Genomic DNA, 11,205 nt, shown 5'->3' with positions numbered 1-11,205 from the left:
GTTGTACTATTGGAACTATAATGGTATAATTCAGCGGGTGCAACACCCCCCTCTCCCCCCCAACTCCAACCCTAATATGGACACAAGCATGTTACAAAGGAGGGCAAAATAGCGTATCACAATCTTCTTTCTGGCCTTGAAATCTGAGTCTATGAATCAATATAAAGTTCCTTCAGCTAGTGTCGCTATTCTGGTGTGGGAGGGAGAATGCAATATACCAGAATAAGGCACTTTTCTATAGATATAACTGTGTCCACTCTAGACAGCATATTGATACAACTATTTCAATTATACACACACACACACACACACACACTACAAAATTCCTAGCCAAAATCTCATACCTGAACGATATCTGTGGGCCGAGCAGGCCTCAAGCCCTAGAATGAGATGAAACCCTGAGGTAGGGATTGTGAGGACCAGGGAGTGAGCTAGAAGCCCATGAAGGGTGGAAGGCTAGTTTAAGTGGCACTGGGACTCTCAGTGGGAGAAGCCTAGGGACCCTGTACACTCGCAAATGGGAGGGACTGAAGTGAAGCCCAGGAGAGGGGAAGGATTTTGATTCAGAGCTGACCCCTGGAATAGGACTGAACAGCTGTGGGACTTGGGCTCAGACCCAGGAGGGCCAGTGGGAGAACCCGGAGAAGACACTGGCTGGGACTAGCCCTTGTGGCTGAGAAATGGCCACCAGAGGGATGGGAGAGGGGAAGTCCCCTGTTACTCCCCATCTGGGCAGGAGGGGCTGCCCCAGGGGTAACATGCATGTGTAGAGGAGACTTAGGGGCTTGATAGGGGGATCTGCAGAAGCCAGCACAATGAGTGGGGAGCTGCCTGACCTACCCCCTGGAAAATGCTGAGGAGCGGTTGGGTCCTAAGTCCCACCTGTTCAAGGGATTTAGGTGCCTAACTCCAGTTGGCATTCACAGCCCTTTCCTGGAGTCAGGTGCCTCAGCTGTTACTTAGCTCTCCCTTCCCCACAACCACTTGTGCCAGAGAAGGAGTTGGAGGTTCTTCCCTTAACTTTTAGCCTAGTGGTTAGAGCACTTTCCTAGGACATGGTAGAGCCAGTTAAATTCCCTTCCCACCCCTCACCTGATTTGGGACCAGGATTTGAGCCCACATCTTCCACTATCAAGGGATGTGTGACATTGGGTCACAGACACCCACATTCTCTTTCAGGCCTCATGAGTATTAAATTATTCATTGTGGAACAGCATGAACTGCAGAGAGTGAAAGACCCCTCCCCAAATACCCCATGGCCTGGTGCTTAGGCCATTCACCCAGGCCCGTTCTCCTGCTGTGACAGGTGACGGTGTCACAGGAGCCTAATTCATATTTTGAAACGTGACTTAGGAGCCAGAACAAATCTATTTACCATGAGGCTTAAGTGAGTCAGGAGCCTAAGAAGTTTGGGGGAAATTACCCCTGTCTGTTTTCATGGGGAAATGATCTGCGGAGTGACTAAAGGCTCCAGTGTTAGCAGGACACCTGGGTTCTCTCACTGAGGGTTTTTGAATGGCTGTAGATGTGGTTTGTGTCACTGTGTGCCTAGCACAGTAATACGTGGCTGTGTCATCGGTTCTCAGGCTGCCCAGCTGTAGATAGGCCGTGGTTATGGAGGTGTCCCTGGTGAGGGTGAATCGCCCCTGGAAGGCCTGGGCATAGCCAGTGCTACCACTATAGGCACTGATAGATCCGATCCACTCCGGTCCTTTTCCGGGAGCCTGCCGTACCCAGTGAATGTAATAGCGGGTAAAGTTGTAGCCGGAGGTTTTACACGTCACCTTCACAGACTCTCCAAGCTTTTTAATTTCTGCCCCGGACTGGGTCAGCTGGATCTGGGAGCTGACACCTGTCAATAAACAATAAAAACCCAGTTAATGCCATTCTTTTCCTCCTCTTCCCAGGTTTATCCAAGTCCTTCGATTGCCATCCTCATGGCAGTATCTGATCTGCTTGTATGTAAGAATGAATTTATGCACACCACACTGCTGGGAAGGGGGGAAGTACAGTTATCCCCATTTTGCAGAGGGGAAACTGAGGCACACACTCAGCCTGAGATTTTTCGAACTGTCTAAGGGATTTTGACACCTAGTTCCCATTAAAAATAGTGAAAATTGGGTATCAAAATCCTCTTGATGGCTTTAAAATTCTATCCTATGGGATTTGTTTAAAGCTCTAGGATTTTGAATCCAGAATTCCTGAATTCCTCTGCTACGTCATAGCCTTAAAGCCATCTTCCCTATCCTAGCCCAGCCGTCCTAACCAGACACCTGTATATTCACCCACTTACCAGAGAGAGCTGCCAAAAAGAAAAGCAACCCCAGACAGATCATTTTCATTCTCCGCAACAACCTAGTGGGCTGGAAAGCAGTAACCCTTCCTCTGCTGACAGCTTTTCAGTGAGGGTCGCCTGCTCGCCTTTAACTCAGTTTCCTACTTCATTTGCATGAGGGCGTTGCTAAATCATTTGACTAAATCTCAGCTTCACCCGGTGTTACAAATAACTGACCTCAGAGTTGAGAGGGACCCAGTCATGGAGGACACCAGAGCATATGAATGAAATGTAGGTGCCATTCCAGGAAAACACTAAATCACATTAACCTCAGTGGTACTTAAATACGGGGTTAAAGATAATTGGTAAAATGGAATATTAAGATGCCTAATACTGGGTTATCAAAATGTAACACCCAGGATATGAAACTGAAATAACATAGAATCAATGAATGTATAAACACTAGCGCCCTTCACTGGTGAAATATGTATGAGTACTGTGATTTCCAAACCCTCCGAGGAACACTGGGTACTGAATTCCTGCTGATTGGAAAGGGATTTGGGTGAGCAAACCCTGACTTTGTCCTCAGCACCTAAGGCTGGAATTTTCAATGATTCCTTGTGAGTGTTCCCGGGTTCAGTCTTTGGGAAGAAATGTTTCAGAATCGAACATGACACTTTGCTGCCCCCATGTGGGTCTGATAAACAGAGAGCATTTTTATTTGACAGCTGATTTGGGTTTAGAACTGTTTCCAGGGATTTTCATTGATCTGCAAAAAGTCCATCCATCCCATTCATAAGAAACGTCTCTCTGAAGCACCCATCGCTACTGTTATCTGGAAGCTTGCTACACAAGAAGGATGGGTGTGAAGTCAATGAGAAGGTTTGATAGGGACAGTCAGTGAGCAGGTGTTATGATGTTATAGGTACGTGTTATCCACAAACAGGAGGTGAGACTAGATGCTTGTAATGTCCTGACCTGGCCCTAAATTATATGAGTCAAGAGAGTCCTCTTCAATGTATTGAGTATATAGGAATGTCTCTGTGTGTGTCCTATGAATTAACAGAAAAACAAACCAATGTTAAGTGTTGCCAAGTATGTCTCTTGTCTTGTAGTTGGCCAGTTAAGCTAATAATTTCAAAGCCACCAAAGTGAGCTGGAATCCAAATTGTGCATCTAACTCCTTTAGTGAGCTCGGGGGAAAAAATCATTCTTAACTGTGAGCAAGTGACAGCCTTTCTCTGTGCTGCCCCAGGGGGTTTGCATGGCTGTGAGTGGATTGCTTCTCATTGTCTGTCTCTCGCAGTGATACCGGATGGTGTCTTCAGGCTGGTCATTTGCAGATACAGCAGGTTGTTGGGATTGTCCCTGGAGATGGTGAATCGCCCTTTGACCCAGTCCCGAATCAGACCTAATCCAGGCTGCCCACTGCAGCCCTTTCCCGGGAGTCTGATGCACCCAGTTCATCCAGGAGCTGCTGAAAGTGAACCCAGAGGCGTTGCAGGAGAGTTTTAGTGAACTGTTTATTGGTATAACTCTAGGGAACAAGAGCGCACCTGAGAGAGAGAGCAGAGAGCAAGAGAAGAAATCTCCATGGGGATAATATGATGGCAAATGGAGAGAACTAGACCCAGGGGCTGCAGAAAGCGGGGTAGTTTTGAAGGGTCTCTAGGCACCTTGGCTTTAAACAGAAGGCTTCCTCCCTGAATTTGCCTCATGGCTTGTTTGTGGTGTATAAAGAGCAACTGGATGGGCTTGTGGTAAAAGCACTAGACCCAGGGTTGGTCTATACACACTTGCAGGAAAATAATTGTAGTTGTTTCATTCACACCTTTGGAAACTAAAGTTTGAATTAGAACCCTGGGACTAAAGAAATCCACACAGAGCCTGGCACATCAACCTCAAAGGCTTAACATTAATGTAGTGATTTGGGTGAAAGTTCATGGCACAGGTATCATTTGCAATGGGAAGTCACTTGGGAGCATAGGATCAGCCAGGCTGAGAGTCTCAAATTGGTAAAATTGTCAGGCCTGTGTTATGCCAGAGTTCAGACTATGCCCTGAAATCTCTGACTCGAAGAAAGCGACCTAAAGGAGTTAGGGACACTGATTTCATTATTATTATTATTATTATTTTAGTGCAGTTTGAACACCTAAATCTTAGGTCATCTGCCAATCCCAGCCTTTATTTATTGGGGCCTGGCTATTAAAAATATTGAGGAAAATAAAGAAGCAGATAGGTGCCTAGGTGCTCTTAAACATCCCGCTAAGTACCTATCTTCTATTCAAATCTATGGGAGTTAGACACCCATCTGATTCTGAAAATCCCATAAAGGGCCTGTCTGATTGTTTAGTCGCCTAAATACTTTGACAAACTGGCCTTTAGGCCCAGATTTTTCAAGGTGTTGAGACATTGCTGTGCTCAGCGTTGAAATGCCAAAGTGATTTAGGAGCCTGAATATCACTTTCAAATATGTAGATTTCTGGTAACATCTGGTCCCTAGTGCTGCCGTTTGCCATCTGTAAAAAGGAGAGAATGATACTTCTCCCCATTGCAGGGTTTCATGGATATGAGATAAATTCATGTTTGAGGTGCCACAGTGCTGGGTTGATGGGGTTTGTGTAACTATCCAGCTAGAAAAAGTGAATTCAGCCCTTGAGGCTGAGCTCAGACTGGTGAATTTCCACCTGTCGTGTCACGGATAGAAAAGGTTTCAGGTTCATATTGTTTGTGTTACAATAGCACCAAGAGGACCCAGCTGAGTTTAAGGCCTCGTGGCTGTGAGACCATCCTGTGCACAAAGCTCTTACAGCCAAGGGCTGAGAATTTTTCAAAAATGTCTAGTTTACGAAAAGCGACTTTAATCCTTGTAGGGCCTGATGTGAAAGGCCTTTACAACTCAGTGGATGCACCCCACTGAGTACAACATCATTTGTGTCCCGCCCTGTGTTCATAAACCTGATGCTGGAAACTTTTTGGCAGTTGCTCAAAATATCAATGCAAATGTCTTCACCAGTTGCAATGGAGTTCTCGCAAAACCAGAGCTAATTATGGTGCAGAGGATGCTTCCCTCATAGGGTCATCAATTGTGAGTGACGCAGAAACTCTCGGAGCGATCAGATTAGTAGAAGAGCCCTGGGCAGGTTCCTAGGTCTGGGTCAAATACCAAATCTGACTGATTATAGTGAGACTATTGGCAGGAGTGAGGAATGAAGGGTATTGCCCAATATTAGTGAGGTCATGGACCTTCGCCTGTCAAAAACTCAATATCATTTCTGCATGGTCAACAACAGGCTGAGCCGGTGCAGAATGACTGTGGAGTTTGCTTTTGGCCGTTTAAAGGGCCGCTGGCGCGCTCTTTATGGGAAGCCGGACCTGGCCAATAACAGCATCCCCGTGGTTATATCCGCGTGCTGTACCCTCCATAACATTTGTGAAGGGAAGGGTGAAAGATTCACTCAGGCATGGACCTCCGAGGTTCAACATCTGGAGGCTGAATTTGAACAGCCAGAGAGCAGGGCTATTAGAGGGGCCCAGCATGGGCTGCAAGGTGTAGGGATGCCTTGAGGGAGCAATTTGAGGCTGAAATCCACCAGTAATGTCTGGTGCCGTGCACGGGAGTGAAGTACAGTGCTTCCACTGTTAGTAGGAATCTGTTTGCTACACTGACTTGCAGTGCCTGTTACTATCCTGGGTTCAGGTATCTTTTACTTTATGCAATAATAAAGAATGTTTTCAAAGCCAAAAAATCCATTTATTGAAAAGAAACACAACTGCTTGGGAAACAGAGAGGGCAAGGGGGTGGGGTAGGGACCGGTACAATCACAGATGTGTGTATGTCCTGTCTGCGGTGCTGTGCACTGAGTGCTGCACTTCAGGCTGGCTGTACTGCGTGGTGATGGGGGTTGCATCCCGTGGGTAAGGGTCGTAGTTTGCAGGGCTGGGTGGTGAAGCTACAGGTGTTGGAGGCAGCTGGTGGTGATAAGAACAAGGATGTTGGGGAAAGTGGATTGGAGGTGACATGGGGGCACAAGGGAAAGAGTTTGGGGACAAGGGCTGCAGGAGGGGTGGGCCCAGTAGTGCTCCGCCGACACGGCTACGAGTGCCTGGATAGAGTCCGCTTGGCGCTCCATGATGCTTATCAGCCATTCTGTACTTTGCTGCCAGAGCTCCACGCTTTTATGCCGGCGCTCCTCATTCTGCTGGTGGATTCTCCTTTCACTCTCCCTCCACTCATGTGCTTTTAGATTCTCATTAAGGGACTGCTGCATTACTTCATGCAGCATGTCCTCTTTGCTTTTACATGGTCTCTTCCTAATTTCTTGGAGTCTTTCGGCCGGTGATAACACGGATGGCTGAGATCTCAAGGTTGCATTTGTAAAGGCAAAATACAACACATAACAGAGGCCGCATTGTTCACACCAGACAGAGCAATGATTCCCCCATACTTAAGGTCAAGCACAGTCTACACAATAGCAGAATTTGCCCATCCCAAAGCGAGCCCACATAACCCACAGGAGCCCCAAAATGGTGAGTAAGCACAGGGTGAAGGGGGACTGATTGTCTCACGGCTGTACTGTCCTCTGGGTTTCTGTGCCTTGGGGAGATCCAGCAGCTGCAGGGGGCCCCTATACTGAACACTGTCCCCACATTTTCCTCAGGAGTTCGTCATGGACGATATCTCGCTGCTGAGGGTGACCTGGGTCTTCTACTACAATGCAGCTTCTGCCCTGGCAGATATGAAGCTTGCCTGTGCGCAGCAATGGTCCCAGCGCCCCTCACGGCACAGAGGTGCGGACACGTTAGCCTGACTGGGACAAGGACCACAGTGGCTCTCCCACAAAACCTGCACAAGCGCATGGCCCAAATTCTGGATGAGACCTCTGAAGAGATCACTGAGGCCGATTACCGCGATGTGAGAGAGCACATCAACGCCCTATTCCACATCTAGGCATGCATGCAGCCCTAACCCTCCTCGCCCCAAGAGCCCACACCGAATAACTTCCTTCCCAAAATAAAAGCTGCTTACCGGGAACCTCCTCTGGTGTTTGTCCTTCCCCAAGCACTGGCCGCTGTGACTGGCTGCCTTCCTCCTGGCTTGAGGACAGCTCCTGGCTGCATGCAGCTAGGGATGCCGGGGTGTCTAATGGTCTAATGGAATAACATGATTTTAGTCAAAGGAACAGCGTGCCATCGCTGGTAAATAGTATAATGGCTAACGAGGGTCAGGCTGGAGACTCTTACCTGCATGCTCGGGGTTTTACTGATCGCCATATTTGGGATCGGGAAGGAATTTTCCTCCAGGGTAGATTGGCAGAGGCCCTCGAGGTTTTTCACCTTCCTCCGCAGCATGGGGCAGGGATCGCTAGCTGGAGGATTCTCTGCTAATTGAAGTCTCTAAACCACAGGATTTGGGGACTTCAACAGCTGAGTCAAGGGAAAGGGTTGGGACGGCTTTGTGGCCTGCATCATGCGGGAGGTCAGACTAGATCGTCATAATGGTCCCTTCTGACCTTAAAGTCTATGAGTCTATGAGTCTTCCTCCTCCTCAGCACCCTCATTCTCACTTTCCTCCTCCTCCTCCTCCTACCTTGTTGCACTGGGCTCTGAAGTGTCCATGGTGGTCCTCCGAGTGGAGGTGGGGTCGCCCCCAAGTATCGTGTCTGGCTCTTTGTAGGAACGGCAGGTCGCGGGGGCACCACTGGAGCGGTGGTTTGCCTCGTGGGCTTTGCAATTCAGCGTTCCATAGCTCCTTCACTTTAACCCTGCACTGCAGGGCGTCCCAGTCCTGGCCCCTTTCCATCATGTCCCCTTAATATCTGCCCAAAGGTATTGTAATTCCTACAGCTGGAGCGCAGCTGGGACTGGACAGCTTCCGCCCCCCAAACACTGATGAGGTCCAGCACCTCCCCATTGCTCCATAGTGGAGATCGCCTGTCGCGTGGCGACATGGTCACCTGGAAAGATGCACTGAGAGCACTCCATGCCTGGCTGAGCAAACAGGAAGGGGATTTTCAGAATTCCCAGAGAATTTAAAGGGCGGATCTGACGGTTGGTCACCTGAGAGCAGGGGCAGTAGATTTCAAAGTGATGACCAGAGTGGCTAGAACAGGCATTGTGGGACAGTTCTGGAGGCCGATCAGAGCGCATTAACAGACCAGGGTGTCCACACTGGTGCTGCGACGCTCCAGCGGGGGCGCATCAATGTTATTCCACTTGCCGAGGTGGATTAACAGGAGCGCTCTAGCCACGGACTCAGGGCGCTCTACGTGCCTTGCCAGTGTGGACGCGTCCTGAGTTAGAGCGCACTGGGCTGCTTTAATGCGCTCTAACTCACAAGTGTAGCCAAGCGGCAGCTGGAACTTTCCCTACTGACCGCAATGGGAGGTTTTTGTCTGAGCTCAGCTCGGCTTCCCCTCACTGTGTGTCTCGCACAGTGATACCGCGCTGTGTCCTCGGGCTTCAGGCCGGGCATTTGCAGATACAGCAGGTTGTTGGGTTGTCTCTGGAGATGGTGAATCAGCCTTGGATGAGTTGGCAGAGTTTACAGTACTGCCGGCCCAGTAGCTCGCACGAGAAAGAGACTACAGGCCCTTGCCAAGAGTCTGACGGATTCAGAATATCGAGTCATCTCCGACGGTGAACCCGGAGGCTTTGCAGGCGAGGCGGAGAGAGTCTCCGGGCTTTTTCACATCCCCTCCGGACTCCACCAGCTGCCCCTGGGACCGGACACCTGCAAATAAAGACATGTTGAAACATATTGGTATTAGAATTAATAACTCAATTTACTGCAGGGTATTCAGGGGAAAACATACCTTGCAGATCTGCTACAATGAAAACTAAGTGGATGCAAACTCTCATGTTCCCTGGTGTTGACCGGAAAAGTTCTTGGGGGACTGGCTGGTAACTGCACAGACACAGGGGCTGCGGATTGTCTCTCTGGGTGCTGCCTGGGCAGAGAGAGGGACAGATTTAAACAGGAAACTCCCACCCTTATTTTCATATCCTGCTTCTTATAAGAGACACAAACCCTCTCCCTGAATGCTCGGAGTTATTTGGCCGGGGGCTATAAGAGAGGGAGTCAGACTGGTGCTAACTCTGTGTCTGGGCAGCGCCCAGTGAGTGTGGGGCCATCTGACCATACTGGTGCACAAAGAGCTCCCTTGAAATCCCTCACATCCCTCCAGACTTAAGGGCTAATCTACAGTCTGTTCAAGTGAATAGAAGGACTAGTGACTTCAGCGGAGTTTGGATCAGGTCTTTGGGGAGAAGGCTATTCGGTTAGCGAGCAGGGCAGCGTCGTGTGAAAATCTGTTTTGTATTGATTCCAGAGGGGTTTGGAACCCGAGGTGTGCTTTCAGAATGTATTAGATCTGCAGTGGTAGTGGGTGATTTTTCAAAGGAATGTAAGACCATTAGTGCCCAGTTCCCAACAAATTGCAATAGGATTTTTAACACCCAGCACAATTAGGCACCTTGGAAAATCCAAGTCCTGGTTTTTACACCTAGAACAGTTGATCCCCAAATAGTCCTCTGCTGAGCTGTGCATTTTTACTTCCGTGTCTGATAAGTGCCACATTGAAACATGTTAAAGTCAAGGACTTATGATCATGTATGGATATAGTGATCTGAAACCTGAGGACTGACTTGTTTTTCACTCTGGTTGTAGATCCCGTTCCCGTGCCCAGGGCTTTATTGTTTGTGGAAGTGCTGCCCCCGTGCGGCGCATGGCGGAAGGACAATTCTGTAGCTTGAGTTTTTGTATGAGCAGTATCGGGATTCCCCTCACTGTGTCTCTCGCACAGTAATAGCAGGCGGTGTCCTCGGGCTTCAGGCCGGTCATTTGCAGGTACAGCTCACTCTTGGAATCATCTCTGGAGACGGTGAATCGCCCTTTTACCGAGTCACTGTAGTATATGTTGGTGCTGTAAATGTAGGCGATCCACTCCAGTCCTTTCCCGGGAGCCTGTCGAACCCAGCTCATGCCGTAGCTGCTGAAGGTGAACCCGGAGGCTTTGCAGGAGAGGCGGAGAGAGTCTCCGGGCTTTTTCACATCCCCTCCGGACTCCACCAGCTGGACCTGTGACCAGGCACCTGAGAATAAAGATGAATTATGGGGAACATGAGTATCTAGGGCAGCAGGATAACAATCTCCTGACTCTACAACACATGGAGAGGGAGAAAATACCTTCAAACGCTGCTGCAATGAGAACGAGATACAACCAAAGTCTCATTGTCCCTGTGATTGGAGAGGAGAGTTCTCAGGGGCGTTGTCTGGTGACTGCCCAGAGACAGAGGCTGCGGATTGTCTGTCCAGGTGCAGCCGTGCAAGTGAGGGAGTCAGATTTAAACAGGAAACTCTCATGCCTATTTGCATATTGTACTCCTTATAAGACACATTCATTATTTCCTAGAACGAACTCAGTTTCTTTGTGTGGCTGATGAGGGCATGTCTACACTACAAAATTAGGTCAATTTATTTAATTTGACTTTGAGCATCCGATTTAACAAATCCGATTTTGCAACTCACGACTATGTGGCTGTGGTGGATGGATCACATCCTCACTACCAGGGGTTGGATCGACTCAGGAGGGATGCGCTGTGGGTAGCTATCCCATGGTCCCTGCAGCAGACTGGAATTCTGGGCTTGGGTCCCAGTGCCCCAGGAGGGTGGTTATGTGTGCATGTCATCAGCCTCCCATGTCTGTGGCTCAGAACCAGAGTAGCTGTTCGCCAGCCTTGTCCTGGGGAATGTTCATCTAAGCTCCTTTACTTTCACGCAGCATTGCTGTATATCCCTGGTGTAGCCTTTATCCACCATGCCCTGTGTGATTTTGGCATAGATATCAGCATTTATTTGGCTGGTTCAGAGCTCTGCCCATACAAACTCTTCCCTCCACACAGCAATCAGATCCAGTGTAGCCCTCTCC

At 48.9% G+C, this 11,205-nt stretch overlaps 1 protein-coding gene and 1 long non-coding RNA gene across 2 annotated transcripts; both read right to left on the bottom strand.

Moving 5' to 3' along the window:
• Window positions 1-1,093: 1,093 nt before the first annotated feature.
• On the bottom strand, window positions 1,094-10,588 carry LOC135975456 (uncharacterized). The gene is made up of 4 exons (XM_065566507.1): window positions 10,464-10,588; window positions 9,934-10,369; window positions 3,588-3,643; window positions 1,094-1,852 (listed from the first exon to the last, which is right to left on the bottom strand). The coding sequence occupies exons 1-4, from the start codon at window positions 10,507-10,509 to the stop codon at window positions 1,401-1,403; spliced, it is 990 nt and encodes a 329-aa protein (XP_065422579.1). The 5' UTR covers window positions 10,510-10,588; the 3' UTR covers window positions 1,094-1,400.
• Window positions 6,034-9,932, bottom strand: LOC135975200 (uncharacterized). Its single transcript, XR_010592145.1, has 3 exons — window positions 9,091-9,932; window positions 7,789-9,008; window positions 6,034-7,426 (listed from the first exon to the last, which is right to left on the bottom strand). It is a non-coding gene; the product is annotated as an uncharacterized LOC135975200 (long non-coding RNA).
• Window positions 10,589-11,205: the final 617 nt, after the last annotated feature.

This window comes from Chrysemys picta, chromosome 13, assembly GCF_011386835.1.
Source record: "Chrysemys picta bellii isolate R12L10 chromosome 13, ASM1138683v2, whole genome shotgun sequence".
In the NCBI taxonomy this organism is placed as follows: Eukaryota; Metazoa; Chordata; order Testudines; family Emydidae; genus Chrysemys; species Chrysemys picta.
Note: the sequence above shows the minus strand (reverse complement) of the source record. Positions and strands in the feature narration are given on the sequence as shown.